Raw genomic sequence first — 15,802 nt, 5'->3', positions numbered from 1 at the left:
AGAAAAGCCTCCGGTTTTTTGGGAAAGGTGTATTTAAAAATCTTTTTCAGTTCGTTATATATCATTTCCCAAAATCTTTTAATTTTTTCGCATGTCCACCACATATGATAAAATTCGCCATCCTTCTCTTTACATTTCCAGCATGTTTTACTACTCATCCTAAACATCTTAGCCAATTTTACTGGTGTTAAATACCATCTATATTGTTGTTGTTGTTGTTGTTGTTGTTGTTGTTGTTGTTGTTGTTGTTGTCGTCATTATCATTAAGGAGATGAAGTAGCTCCTTGATGAGGAAAGGTTGTAGCATCTGGGACATGTTATTGTAGGAAAATGGCATGATTGAAGTTCATGAAACAATGAATGGCATTGAGGAAGTGGGACATGCCCCCAGGAGGCAGTGATGGCCACCAACTTGGATGGCTTTACAAGAAGATTGGACCAATTCATTGAGGGGAAGGCTATCAATGGGTACTAGCCATGATCCCTAAGCTCTGCCTCCCGAGTCGGAGACAGTAATTTTTTTGAGTACCAGCTTCTGGAGACCACAGGAGGGGAGAGGGCTCCTGTGTTCAGCTCCTGTTTATAGCTTTCCCACAAGCATCTGGCTGGCTAGTGTGCGAATAGGACGCTGGTCCAGATGGGCCATTGGCTAGATCCAGCAGGCTCCTCCTTAGCACCATTTGCTTTGGTGGGTACGGAAGAGAAGGGCTATTGGCTTCATGCCCTGCTTGTGAACTTCCTGGAAGCACCCTTTCAGCCAATATGAAGAAAGGATGCTGAACCAGGCGGTCTGATGTGATCTAGTTCAGAACATTCCTCGCGGAACCCCTGCTGACATTTCAATTCCCAACGCTGGGTAATGCTGAGCCATAATTACAAAGATGAACTTAGCTACCAAAGGCATTTTCCCTTCTTACAACACCCCACACCTTTCAGTGGGGTCTCCCTTGTGTTAACACGACCCGGAGGTGATGCCATTGCCAGCAGCCCCACATCAGGGATCTAACCCTGTCAAAACGCTCTCATTATTCAAGCCACTTAGCTAATTGAGCCCCTTGCAATATGTAGCCACGCACATGCATAGTGGGTAACATTATGGGATTTCAGTGTGCGATAAAAGGTGCAAGGCTTAATAATTGGGAGGGCAGGACACTATCACTTAGCAACCAGCAGGCGCCATGTAAACTCTCAGGTGAGTCTCTGTCCCATTGCACAATCATGTAATGCGACCAAGCAGCCCTTGTGTGCTCCTTCGCTGTTGATAGCAAGGGGAAGTGAGGCCCGTGATCAGACTGTAAAAGTGCAGGGCATTGTCAATATCTTTGAATTCCTTGCTTTAGAGATTAGGGGGAGGCCTGTGCCATTTCACCATCTGAGGTGAAGCAGGAATGTGCTGCTCCCTGCCCCCCCCCCAACTTCCAGCATTGCCGGAATGCCGCCCCCCTGCCCTCACAAAACTTTGCAAGAGCCAGAACCCTCCTCTAAACATTGCAGGGAGACGAGCAGCAATGCTGCGTGCAGGCTGCTTCTCAAGTCGTTGCGGCACGTCTTTTCCACCTGTCATGGGGCTGGTTGGATGTAGAGGAATTGTGGGAGGAGCCAGCTGGGAAACCCTCAAGGGAAGAAGGCTCAGAGCCAAGGAGGTGATGGTGGGACAATGATGAGGGGTCAGAGGAAGAAGACTGGAGAGAGGAGGTGTCGGAACCTGAAGAGTTTACAGGGTTTAGTGAGCAGGGGGAGGCTGTGGCAGAGAGAAGTCCAGAATCAGAGGCAGAAGCTGAAGCAGGAGAGAAGGGAGGCCAAGAGGCAGAGATGAGTTAGGCTGTTGAAGAAGCAAGGGGGTCTCCCCTCCTGCTGTGACAATAATAATAATAATAATAATAATAATAATAATAATAATAATAATAATAATAATAATTTATTATTTATACCCCGCCCATCTGGCTGGGTTTCCCCAGCCACTCTGGGTGGCTTCCAACAGAAAAATACAATACAATAATGGATTAAACAATAAAAGCCTCCCTAAACAGGGCTGCCTTCAGATGTCTTCCAAAAGTCTGGTAGTTGTTTTTCTCTTTGACATCTGATGGGCGGGCGCCACTACCGAGAAGGCCCTCTGCCTAGTTCCCTGCAACTTGGCTTCTCACAATGAGGGAACCGCCAGAAGGCCCTCAGTGCTGAACTTCAGTGTCTGGGCAAAACGCTCCTTCAGGTATACTGGACCGAGGCCGTTTAGGGCATTAAAGGTCAGCACCAACACTTTGAATTGTGCTCGGAAACGTCCTGGGAGCCAATGTAGATCTTTCAAGACCGGTGTTATGTGGTCCCGGCAGCCGCTCCCAGTCACCACTCTAGCTGCCGCATTCTGGATTAGTTGTAGTTTCCGGGTCACCTTCAAAGGTAGCCCCACGTAGAGTGCATTGCAGTAGTCCAAGCGGGAGATAACCAGAGCATGCACCTGGTTTCCCAGGACCAGGAGAGGCATGAAGCACAAGGAGCAAAGACAAATATGCAGACAGAGTCTCTGATAGCTTGGGAAAAACCCTGGAGACGCGGAGACATAGCTGGCTGTGGGGAGGCAGGAACCTTTAATCCCAGCAACTGCTTCATTGGGGCAAAACCTGAGTTGCTGTGCTCATGAGACCTGACACTCCTGTGCGGATCCTGTTTTGCTAATAAGGAGTTAACTCCAGCTTTCTTGCTGTGATTTACTTCTTGCTCCCTCCTGTCAGCAGGACGGGTGGCAAGATGAGTGGCCATGTACCCTCTCTCAAGCCACACCCCTTCTCCCCAGGCCACGCCCCTCCCTCGCCCTGCTTTGCACCCTCGCGAAATGCTTTTGTGCAGGTGAAATGGGCACTCCTGCAACTCTGACCGTGCTTTTCCGTTTGCCTGGATGGAGAGACCAGTACATAGGGACAAGCCTATTGTACAAAAGTAACATTTACTGGTACATTGGTTGCTTTGCCTCAGAGCCCACTCGCATGCGGCCCCCGAAAAGTTGCCCAGAAAGCAGTGTGGCCCTTGGAGTTAGAGGAACCCTCCCCGCTTCAGGCTTAGCACTCCCTCCCTGTCTTCCACGTTCCGCCTGAATTATAGGGAAAACACAGAGTGTGGAGGCCCTGAAATGTGGGTGGGTGACCTACATTAATCACAGCTCTCCTGGATTCCAGCAGGATTTTAGCACGATCAGATGTTTGCCGGAGGGAAGCCGGCACATCCAGTGCTGGGGGAAGGCAATGAGCCCCTTAGAACATTGGAATACAGGAAGCTGCTTTCTAAAGACTCAGACCCTTGATTTCTCTAGCTCAGGACTGCCTGGTATTTATTTTGTTGTTGTTTAGTCGTGTCCGACTCTTCGTGACTCCATGAGCATGCCAGGCACTCCTGTCTTCCACTGCCTCCCGGAGTTTCGTCAAATTCACATTGGTAGCTTCGAGAACACTGTCCAACCTTCTCGTCCTCTGTCGTCCCCTTCTCCTTGTGCCCTCAATCTTTTCCAACATCAGGGTCTTTTCCAGGGAGTCTTCTCTTCTCATGAGGTGGCCAAAGTATTGGAGCTTCCGCTTCAGGATCTGTCCTTCCAGTGAGCACTCAGGGCTGATTTCCTTCAGAATGGATCAGTTTGATCTTCTTGCAGTCCATGGGACTCTCAAAAGTCTCCTCCAGCACCATAATTCAAAAGCATCAATTCTTCGGTGATCAGCCTTCTTTATGGTCCAGCTCTCACTTCCATACATCACCACTGGGAAAACCATAGCTTTAACTATACAGACCTTTGCCAGCAAGCTGATGTTTCTGCTTTTTAAGATGCTGTCTAGGTTTGTCATTGCTTTTCTCCCATTTATTTACTGCATTCATATCCCATCTGTGCCTCCTAGGATCTCAAAGTGGCACACATGGTTCTCCCCCTCCTCAATTAATCCCTACGACAACCCTGAGAGGTAGGTCCCAGGGCAATTGAGCTTCTTCCCATGTGGAATTGGTTATTGTATCAAGAAACCCTTCTGTCCCAGTTGTTTATTTAACACCAATATTTATTTATTTGTAGGACACGGGGGGGGGGGCGCTGTGGTCTAAACGGGGTGAGCTCCCGTTGCTCGGTCCCTGCTCCTAGCAGTTCAAAAGCACATCAAAGTGCAAGTAAATAAATAGGTACCACTCTGGCGGGAAGGTAAAAAGCATTTCCGTGCGTTGCTCTGGTTTGCCAGAAGCGGCTTAGTCATGCTGGCCACATGACCCGGAAGCTGTACACCGGCTCCCTCGGCCAGTAAAGCGAGATGAGCGCCGCAACCCCAAAGTCGTCTGCAACTGGACCTAACGGTCAGAGGTCCCTTTACCTATTTATTTATTTATTTATTTATTTATTTATTTATTTATTTATAAAGGCTGGGAATTATGCACACCAAAAATACAGAAATAATGCAGAAATAATACAGGTGCACAAATTGCTCTGTTCAGGTTGTTCCACAAGGTATAATTAATTATGATTGCATTTATATCCTGCCTTTTTCTCCAAGGAGCTCAGGCTAGCATGAATGGTTCTGCCCCATCTCATTTAATCCCCACAACAGCCAACTTCGTGGCCAAGTGGGGATTTGAACCTGGGTCTCCCCTTGCAACATCCAGCAAACCCTAAAAACGGATTTCCCTCAGATCAGCTCGAATTCTGCCATTACCCTGCATAAGCTGCCTGGGTGTTTTTCCCCCCCTCCCCGTGCTTGCAGTCTGTCTGGGAAGAAGAGCGTCCCGGGGCATGTGCAGAGTGCTTTATCCTTTGCCACTCAGAGATGCTGCTCCTGATTTGCAGCAGTTTGACGGTGGCGGGGGTGGGGGGGTTGGTGGAGGAGGAACTGATGCTTAAGAACACCCTCCCCACCCCCCCTGGCAGGGAAGAGTCGGTTCTCGGTTTCGGATACACGAAGGGAGGTTGTTTCCATCTCGCGCGACGCCTTGAAGCCCCTTCTCACCGATTTCGCAGGAAATGTTTATCGCTTAAGGGACAATCAAGCCAATACAGAGACGCGGGGGGGGGGAGGGAGAGAGGGAGAGAGGGAGAGAGGGAGGGAGGGAGGGAAGGAGGGGGAGAGAGAGAGAGAGAGAGGGAGGGGGAGAGAGAGAGAGAGAGAGAGAGAGAGAGAGAGAGAGAGAGAGAGAGAGAGAGAGAGAGAGAGAGAGAGAGAGAGAGAGAGAGAGAGAGAGAGAGAGAGAGAGAGAGTCCCTTCTCCTCTTGAATAGCCAGGGCATGGCAGGATTAGACAGCAGCCAAATGTCAGCAGGAGGGAGGCGCAGAAAGACCCTCACTGAGAAACCGGCTGTGATTTTATTGGCTCCTGAGCTGCTGTTTAAAGCAGGAGCGCTTGGGAGGATATCACTGTGCTGGGTCCACCCACCCTCCAAAAGACAGAAGGAGGGCGGGAGGGAGAGAGAGAGAATGTAGCCAGTAGGGTTTGCTTCACTGGCAAAGGGAGAAGAGGAAAAAGAAAACCACGGGAGAAAGGAACCAACCTGGAACATCAGCCCAGCTTGTTCCTCCTCCTCCTCCTTCTCCAGAACGGGACCACCATGAACGAGACGATCGTCCTCCAGTACTTCATCGAGGAGCTGGATGCGAACTGCAGTTTCCTCGATTTGTTGCAGGATGGATTTGATGGTAGGGGAGCGCGGAAGAGCTGGAAGAGTCTCTCTCTCTCTCTCTCTCTCTCTCTCTCTCTCTCTCTCTCTCTCTCTCTCTCTCTCTCTCTCTCTCTCTCTCTCTCTCTCTCTCTCTCTCTCTCTCTCTCTCTCTCTCTCTCTCTCTCTCGGTGTGAGGGTTCCGGTGCGGCGCGCCCAAGCGCACGGAGCGCGGGTGGTTTCAGTCACTCCCTTTTCTCTCTCTCTTTTAACTTGAAGGTCCCTACTGCAACGCCACCACCGATCAGATCGGAACCTGCTGGCCCAAGACCAGCGCCGGGGAGCTGGTGGAGAGACCTTGCCCCGAGTTCCTCAACGGAGTCAAGTACAACACCACCAGTAAGTGCCAAACTCTCTCTCTCTCTCTCTCTCTCTCTCTCTCTCTCTCTCTCTCTCTCTCTCTGCCTTCGCTTTTCTTGGAGGATGAATTCTGGGGTTTGGGGGTGAAGGTGGGAATGGGTCTTGGTGGAAGCTCAGTGGCAGAATGCAAGATAGATAGATTAGATAGATAGATAGATAGATAGATAGATAGATAGATAGATAGATAGATAGATAGATAGATATTATAATGAATATTGCTGCTTCATTTATCTCTTGCCTGTTACCTGTGTCTCAAGGAAGGCAAACCACAAAAACAGGTAAAATAGTTTTAAGAACAGTACTGAAGGCAAGTTTTAAAACAAGGCAAAATGAACGTCTCAGGGGTGTGTCCGCCCCCCCTCCCCACACACTGTTTCCTCCTTAAGTGTTTTCCTGGAAAATGAGGAGCTTCGTTCCAGAAGAGGACAGATGCAAAATTGCGTTCCCATGTTAAGTTTAGTTTGCTAAGAGTTCATTGACTTATTTCAGTTTTTCCCTGTGGGGAGAAGAGGAAGCTGGGTGCTTTCAAACGGTGCAGTAAAATAATTGAGAAGTAAGACGGGCCACTGAGTGTGTTGTCATGTGGAATCCTTTCTTTCTCGATGTGTGTGCATTAGGTCTATTTTAGGAAGTCTCTAAGGTTGGCTGTAGTCATCACTTGGGAATATTCGAGTGTGTTTTGCGCCTTCCCTTTCCCCAGGTGTATCTTGATCTAGTGGTGAAGTTGGGCAAATGTCTTGGCTTCTGCAAATAGATGGAAATTCCTGGTTGCTACTGGGAATAATAGGGACCCAGGTGGCGCTGTGGTTAAACCACTGAGCCTAGGGCTTGCTGATCAGAAGGTCGGCGGTTCGAATCCCTGTGACGGGGTGAGCTCCCGTTGCTCGGTCCCAGCTCCTGCCAACCTAGCAGTTCGAAAGCATGTCAAAATGCAAGTAGATAAATAGGAACCGCTACAGCGGGAAGGTAAACGGCGTTTCCGTGTGCTGCTCTGGTTTGCCAGAAGCGGCTTTGTCATGCTGGCCACATGACCTGGAAGCTATACGCCGGCTCCCTCGGCCAATAATGCGAGATGAGCATGCAACCCCAGAGTCGGTCACGACTGGACCTAATGGTCAGGGGTCCCTTTACCCTTTACCTTTACTGGGAATAATACGCCTTCCCTGATCCGAAGCAAATCAAGCGTGCAGATGGGGAATAATGCGGTTCAATATGCATGTGGCTCTGCTTGCTCTGGGCAAGAGTAGAGCCCTCTTTGCTACTGAGTTTTGACTGTTCAGTGCCACTTCTAGATCTGCCTGAAAATCGCATAACCCAGATTTCAGCTCCTAGAAGTTGGTCAACCACCGACAGTCAGCCCCAAGCACTTTATATAAGAGTATATATCATGTGAGTGTTGATCATCGCAGACAAATGTGAGAATTTTGACACAGGTCACCTGAATGTGGCTGCATTTGACTGTGTGATTGTGCTTGAATAGCAGGGAAATAGGTTTTTGAATTTGGCAGAATTCTTCCAGGATCAGCAATAGTCACTTCTCAATGTCAGTATTTGAAAATGTATCTTGATCTAGTGGTGAAATTGGGCAAGAAATTGGGCAGGGTTTGGGATTTAGAGGGGAAAGTGTTGTTTGGGGGTGAGTGGGAGAGATATTTTGCTTATACCGGGACGAAAGGATCTGTAAGAACTTTAATCGTTATGTTCAACCCTCTGATTGCTTGGCAAAATATCTGAAGGACAAGATAACCAGGGAGTTTCCCATAGAAGAAACTCTGGTACCCAATCAGCGCTTAACTGAATCAAAACGTGCCCAGGCATCCTAGCCCCGTCCAGAGACCAAAAAAGTCTTTTCTGCTAATTCTGGAATGCCTCCTCTTCTGGATTATTTTGCATTGTGAGGAGTGAGCCCCAGATCTGGCAGCGAATGATGGCGCTCAGCTCAGGTGTGCCCATGGGGCTCAAATTAAGAGCTGCTAGCAATTGCAAGTGCGGGGAATCTGTAGTTCTCCCATGTGAAGTAGGAGCTACCTGCTGTGTCAAACCTGTGATTTCCCCAAGAGATGCTTATATGCGTTGTGAGTAGACAGCAGGAACCCAGAGCTCTGAACCAATGTGCCAGATCACCTGGAAACTATCACAGGACAAGAATGCTTTGATGGTGTTTCCTGCTTGGCAGGGGGTTGGACTGGATGGCCCTTGTGGTCTCTTCCAACTCTATGATTCTATGATTTCTAGAGTTTAACCCACTGTATCAGCCACTTTGAAAGGATGACCTGATTGCAGAGTGTTGCCTAGAGTCATGGAAGGGACGCGGGTGACGCTGTGGTCTAAACCACTGAGCCTCTTGGGCTTGCCGATCGGAAGGTCGGCGGTTCAAATCCCCGTTGCTCTGTCCCAGCTCCTGCCAACCTAGCAGTTTGAAAGCATGGCAGTACAAGTAGATAAATAGGTACTGCTGTAGCAGGAAGGTAAACAGTGTTTCTGTGCACTCTGGTTTCTGTAACAGTGTTCCGTTGCACCAGAAGTGGTTTAGTCATGGTGGCCACATGACCCGGAAAGCTGTCTGTGGACAAATGCTGGCTCCCTCGGCCTGAAAGCGAGATGAGCACTGCAACCCCATAGTCGCCTTTGACTGGACTTAAATATCCAGGGGTCCTTTACCTTTTTACCTTGACCTTTAGAGTCATGGAGCTGGAAGGGACCTCAGAGGCCAACCCCTCTAACCCCACCTGCTCATCACAGGTTCTGCAGTGGAAGATGCAACTGTGGAAGGAGTGAGGAACTCTTTGACCTGCCCAATGTGGCTGAACTACAGTTCCCGTCAGTCCCAGCAAGCATAACCAACAGCCGGGGGTTGTGGGAGTTGTAGTTCAGCAACACCTAGAGGACCAAAGGTCCCCCATACCCGAAGTGCAGCATCCCTAAGAGGTGGACATCCAGATTCTACCTCCAGTGACAGAGTGCCTCCACCTGCTAAGTTAGCCTCTTCCACTGTCAAATAGCTATTATTGGTTAGGAAGTCTCCCCCAATGTTGAGTCACAACCAGCGGCGATTCCTCCATTGCAGGGGGTTGGACTAGATGACCCTTAGGGTCTCTACCAACTCTTAAATTCCAAGATTCTACATCTGTTCTATCTTCTGCGTGAATAGCTATCAGCTTTGGCTACCTGAGGATAGCTCTTGTGTCTGATCTAAATGTTTGATTCTAGCATCACTGTAGCATAGTGGTTAGGAGAGGTTGAAGCTGCAAACCAGAACGTCCTGTGTTCAAATCTCTCAGCTGTTGCAAACTCACCTGGTGGCCTTATATAAATGACTCCGCTGCCTCTCACCACAGGGATGTGCAGTTGTCATCAGATGCACTGCTGTTATTTGAACTGGGCTTGTAGTGCCTTGATTTGATCTGATGACTTCGAATCTTTGGGAGCTGCTGGGAGTCCTTTTTACACAAACCGAGCATGACAAGGGATAGCGCAGCGGTAGTGTATGGTCTACATTTCTAGAGCTATCTGGAAATTAATTAAAATTAAGGCACATTGAGTTTACCGAGATCACCGACTCTCATTTCCTCTCCTCCTCCTCTTTTATTAATTTATTCAATGATTGATTGCAATGCCGTTGATATTGTCTCAGTTGGGTATTACAGGAATGAGCCAGTTTGAGCTTCAGACTTTAGCAGCCTCTCTTCTCCTCTCCTGCCGCACAGCCACAAAGAGGAGTTTCGAAGGAGCTTCTTTCAGGTTTTAATGAAACCCAGTTTGTTGTTACATCCCAAGTGGGAACTGCAATTAGTTGAAATTTGCCATGGGCCAAAGCCAGGTTTAGAACCTGGCTTATTTCAATAAAACCATGGTTTGAATGGACCATGGTTTGTCCTGGTGTAGCAAGAGAATGTGGAAACCTCTTGCTTCCAACCTCTTCTCTATTGCCAGGGAAACTGTGTTGTGTGGTTTTCCTTAGTGACTGGAATAGCTCCACTGGCAGAGCATGAGACTCTTAATCTCAGGATTGTGGGTTCAAGTTCCCCCAAAAGATTCCTGCATTCCAGGGGGTTGGACTAGATGACCCTGGTGGTACCTTCCAACTCTACAATTCTGTGATTCTAAGAAGTATTGGACTATAGCTCGCAGTCAGCAGAGCCAGCCCAGCCAAGGTCAGGAGGAGATTGATAGTGGTGTAGTCTGAAATATCTGGAGTGAACCAGGTTGGGGGACACTGGTTTGGTGCATTGCAAAAGACAACGGCCTTGCTGGATCAGATTAATAAGGCCCAGCATCCTGCTTTTCAGGAATTGTTTAGGACAGATGTCTTCAGGAAGCTTACCAGTAGCAGTTTCCCCCTGTTTTGTCATGTTCAGTGTCTGGTATTCAGTAGCACACACCTCTGAGAGCCAGTGTGGTGTAGTGGTTAAGAGCGGTGGACTTGTAATCTGGTGAACCGGGTTCGCTTCCCCGCTCCTCTACATGCGGCTGCTGGGTGACCCTGGGCTAGTCACACTTCTCTGAAGTCTCTCAGCCTCACGCACCTCACAGAGTGTTTGTTGTGGAGGAGGAAGGAAAAGGAGAATGTTAGCCGCTTTGAGACTCCTTCGGGTAGTGATAAAGCGGGATATCAAATCCAAACTCCTCCTCCTCCTCCTCCTTCTAACATGTTGTTTGCACTTAGCTATCACCAGTGATTGCTGTTGATATGCCTCCTCCTTGACTCATCCCTTTCAAAATGATCTAAGGCTCACTCCTCAAGGAGGCAATGATGGCCACCAACTTGGGTGGTTTTAAAAGAGGACCGGACAAATTCATAAGAGGAGGAGAGGGCTTTCAGTAGCTGCTATCAAACCAAAGAGTTTATTGCATCCACCAAAGGCCATAACCATTTCAGCCACTGCAATTTGCCAAGCTGGAGATCATACTGTACAGTAATTACATAAAACAAGGCACCAACGATGTGAAGAAAGGGAGTCAGAATTCATAACCTGTTAGCTCATACCTAGCTTAACTTCTGTTCGACCTCCCAATCTCCTGCGCAACTTATTGCAATGCCATCTAGCTCAAACTTTCTAATCTTACACACACACACACACACACACACACACACACACTCTTACTTTTCAGGTTTATACATTTCACTGATTTTGCAATCATTTTAACGTTTCAAAACTTGACATCTTTCCCCCTCTTTCTGCAGTTCCTTAAATTTATTTTTATGTCTTCTGCATATCCAAATTAACTTATTTTGCTCATTTATTCATCTACTTTAAATGCCGTATATACTCTTATGAAACTGCAGGTTATTACAATAATCCTGCTGATGTCCTCATCTGTTTACGATTTATCTGTAAATATTCAATAAACCATTTCCATTCTTTTATTTAAAAAGTTTGTTATCTTGATTTCTTATTCTTCCAGTAAGTTTCACCATTTCTGCATATTTCATAAGTTTTTGTATCCATTCTTCCTTTGCTGGGACTTCTGCTTTTTTTTTTCCATTTGGGGGCGAGTAACATTTTTGCCGCTTTCTAATGTTTCTTGCAACCAGAGCATAATGCTCCTCTCTATTTTTCACAAAACTGTTAGTCTCTCTCTTCCACCCTGTGTCTCTCTCACACAGAGAGTGCTATAGCTTTGGGCCCCACTCTCTTGAGGGTCCTCAAAAAAATTAAAGGGGGGAAAAACTGGGTGTATATTTCCAAAATATAAGATAAGTTCAACAATTGCTTTGATAAAATACATATTTTATTAGGTGCAAATGGCTTTAGATACCTATTAGGTTCATAAATTACCACACAGCACATATTCAACACAAAAAACAGCGACAATTTGTTGTTGACAAAGGACAGCTGGACACATAAAGGGCCCCATTACCTCCAGTAGCTTAGGGCCTCATCAAACTTAAATCCGTCCCTGCCCTCCCTCTCTCTCTCTCTCCCTCTCTCTCTCTCTCTCTCTCACACACACACACACACAAATGAACAATTTCTGCCATACTAAGCCTGCTTGCCAGAGTCAGCAAAGGTATCAGCAATCGATCTCTTGGATCCCAATATAATGGGCAGATCAGTAAGTAACGTATTATATCTTCCACCTGAGCTTGGCCACATATGCAGAGCCTGTCATCATATGGAACCCTGTTGCAGTGGCCTCCCAAAACTGTTTTGGGCATCACAAGGAAACTGAGCTCCGTGAAACCATTTCTTAATGGGCCAGGCACGGGTATGGTCAAGTAGCATTCTCTGTGGTGCTCTGTTTTCGGAAATGGGAACCGTGGTGAGAAGCTAGGATTCCTAATTGAATGCAAAGCCCCTTCTGGGTTCTATCCAGAAGAGTCAATCCCGAAGTTGTCCCTTGTACATGGTCAGAAGAGAATTCAATTCTGCAAAGTAATAACTCTCTATAAGGCACGACGTATAGATTTCCCAATGTTGTGAATTACGTTGCAAACCGCCCTTTGTGCTGCAAACCATCCTGAGATCTACGATTGAGGGGCAGTACAGTGGATGCTCGGGATGCGAACGTGATCCGTGCAGGAGGCACGTTTGCAACCTGCAGCGCCGCGTCTGCGCACGCGTGGGTCGCGCTTCGGCACATGCGCAAAGCGTGATTTAGCGCTTCTGCGCATGTGCAAGCGCCGAAACCCAGAAGTAACCTGTTCAGGTACTTTCAGGTTCAGCGCAGGACGCAACCTGAAAAGACGCAACCTGGAGTGCCTGTAACCTGCGGTATGACTGTATACAAATAAAATAAATTAATAATAATGATTATGATGATGATGATGTTGGTTATTACCCCATTCCATATAGCACTAAGCAGGAAAATGTTCAAGGGGTTGAATTGATGAAATTTAGCTGGGTTCAGTGAGCTCTTATCTTAATTGTTGGCCACCCCAGTTCTGTGCAGACAATGGCTACCAGCCACAGCGGCTCTTTTCTGCCTCCTCAGTTGGAGGCAGGAATGCCAGTTGCTGGAAACCACAAGAGGGGAGAGTGGCGTGGCTCCTGTGTTCAAATCCTGCTTGCGGGTTTCCCAGCCAGTAGAGGCATCTGGCTGACCCCTATGAGAACAGGATGGAGGACTAGAGAGAGGCCATTGGCCTCATCCAGCAGCCAGGCTCTCCTTCTGTTCTTAAATGTTCTCCCTCACCAAACTTTCAAATCTTGACACAGTGCTTCGGCTGAACTCTTAACTGCAAGAGATGGAGACAAATTGCTTTGGGGCGATTCTCTCAATTATTCTTTAATGTCCGACATCCTTAAGCATGCAGCATGGTTTTCTTTGCTCTTAAGTAAATGGTGATTCATAAAGGAAAATGGGAGCTGTGGTTTTATATAGTCTCCCTCTCTATTAACGAGCGGAACAGACGAGGAGGGAGGTGATACAAAAAACCACCCCGATTACTGAAAGATAATAATTGTCTCACATCAGAAATAATTTCAGATATATGTGACTGAGGAGCCAGGAGGAAGAAGAGGGGACAGCCATTATGTGGCTGTGCTGTAATTACAGAGAAATTTATGGTTCCAAATGAACCTTTTAACCTGGCTTATTATATGCCAGGTAGGTAAATGTAATATTTGAGAAACATTGGAAACTTCTCTCTCTCTCTCTCTCTCTCTCTCTCTCTCTCTCTCTCTCTCTGCCTAGATTCCCAGAGCTAAAAAATATGGAGCATCATAATGAGAAGAAACAGTTTGGGAATTATTATTAGCAGTAGTAATACTACTAGTAGCAATGTAGTTGTTATTTATATAACAAATAGCAGTGTGTTGGTGTTCAGAGTTGTTCAGTGTTCCAGGCAGCTCTGCCCTCTTCCAGGATACACAATTCCCATAAACGATCACATGTGGATTTTATACAAATTGTGCTCTCTCTCTCTTGTACTCTCCTTTAGAGATGCATAACTGCCTACTAGGGAAGGTCCTAGGAAGAGCTGACTTCCAAATTCTGGTTGCAGCCACCAAGAAGGTGCTGCCCTGTGTCCTAGCCAAATGCCCCATTGAGAAACAGTTGAGGGAGCCCAGAGGAGAGGTATACCATGATACCTTCATGTCTAAAAGGCTGTCCCATGGAAGATGGAGCAAACCAGTTTCCTGCTGCGCCAGGGGTAGGACCTGAACCAACAGATTCAAATGATAAGATAGGCGGTTTCAGCTACCGAACTTTCTGTTGGTAGGTGGGACAGACTCCCTTGGAAAGTGGTGGACCCTCCTTCATCGGAGGTTTCTAAGCAGAGGTTAGAGGGCCAAGTGTCTGGGATTCTTTAGCTCTGATTCCTGCATTGCAGGGGGTTGGACTAGACGATCCTTTGGGTTTCTTCCAACTCTGCAATTCTGTGATTCCTTAGATATTGGGGAGGGAGTGAAAGGGGAACTGAGAAAAGGGCTGTATCAGAAGATCTTGGGAATGGCAAAGCTGATCCTCACCCCCAGCCCAGCTTCAAGGTCAGAGACACAGCCCTGTAGTACCAACCACAGACATCTGCTCCCTGACTATTGCCTGCGCTCATAAACTTCATGTCATGAATGAGCCAGCTCCCAGTGAAGGTTTGCAGACAATTGGTAGATGGAATGCCTGTTGATAAGGGAATGGCTGAGAGCAGGCCAATGCTCCAGGGAAGTGCAAACTGGTGCAAACAGAGAAGGAAGCAGTTTATCAGAAGAGATTGGAGCTGATCCAATCCCTCCTAAGAGTCAGCTAAGGGGAGGGCTTGTTAGACCGGAAACAAAGCAAGAGGTGCAAAGTGAGAAAGTTCAGTATCTTCTGTTACCGGAAGGGGTCTTCAGAAGGGTCATCATGATTGATGATGCCAGGAGGCTGTGTTAGAGCCATCCAGAATTATCTGTTGTTTTGACAACAAATCATCCTTTTTAAATAACTATGCTTACTGTGTCATCAAGCAGGGAACTGGACTCCTGACACTTCATAGAGAATCACAGAGTTGGAAGGGATCATCTAGTTCAACCTGAATATTCAGCTGCCCCATACAGGGATCAAACCTGCAACCTTGGCGTTATCAGCACCACGCTCTAACCAACCAAGCTGTTAAAATGTGAGTCGTGCTGACCACACCACAGTGAACAATGTAGGTTTAAACAAGCAACAACAACAACCCACAGCAATATGGCATCATAGCTGCTGAAGGAACCCCTATAACATGCATTCACTGGCATAAGCCCACCAGGAAGGAGATAGCCACGTTCTCCACCAGTGAATGGAAGCGAGAGAGATGATTTCAAGGGCGGCGTGTGACAGGTACCTTAGCCTTGAGCTGACAAAAGCATGAATGGTTGTTGCTAGGTTCCCCCCCCCAGGAGCTGTAGGTGCAGAGCCACAAGGCCAGCTCTTGCCATCTGTCTCTGCTGAATGGGAGTTGCGGCAGATTGCCTCCCAGGCTGCGCATCTGCAAGAGAGCTTTCCCCCCACTGCACGGAGGTGCAGGGTTTGCATCTGCTAGCCTCTGTCCTGTTTTTTAACATGTTGAGACAAAAACCCAGGCTTGCATGTGAGGAATGTGTCCCTGAGATCTCTCTTGCACAAAGTTCTCATCGGCATGGGATTGAATGCAGAAGTGAAATCAGCCATGCTTCATTAGGAAAAATGGTTTTTGTTTTATTATTTTGTTTTTAAGTCCAAGGCTGGCCCCCAAGACATTTCGCTGCCTGAGGCAAACATGGCATTTGCCAACCGCTTCAGGTTGAAATGAGGTTGAGGTCCTCTTTCAGCCACGCTCACTGAGCGAATTTGGGCCAGTCCTGAAGCCTCACCTGCCTCACTG

At 47.5% G+C, this 15,802-nt stretch overlaps 1 protein-coding gene across 2 annotated transcripts in view; it reads left to right on the top strand.

The window, feature by feature from the left end:
* The window catches only part of CRHR2 (corticotropin releasing hormone receptor 2), a 176,087-nt gene that overhangs the window by 50,877 nt on the left and 109,408 nt on the right, over positions 1–15,802 (top strand). Inside the window, exons 1-2 of one of the 2 annotated variants that reach the window (XM_088653750.1) lie at positions 5,130–5,653; positions 5,893–6,012. In XM_088653750.1, the coding sequence (XP_088509876.1) occupies positions 5,566–5,653; positions 5,893–6,012 (208 nt within the window). In that variant the 5' untranslated portion in view covers positions 5,130–5,565. Of the gene's footprint in view, positions 1–5,129; positions 5,654–5,892; positions 6,013–15,802 lie in introns of those variants that run through there. The other variant, XM_088653749.1, reaches the window with a different exon arrangement.

Source organism: Zootoca vivipara, chromosome 11, assembly GCF_965207765.1.
Source record: "Zootoca vivipara chromosome 11, rZooViv2.hap1.1, whole genome shotgun sequence".
NCBI lineage: Eukaryota > Metazoa > Chordata > Lepidosauria > Squamata > Lacertidae > Zootoca > Zootoca vivipara.
Note: the sequence above shows the minus strand (reverse complement) of the source record. Positions and strands in the feature narration are given on the sequence as shown.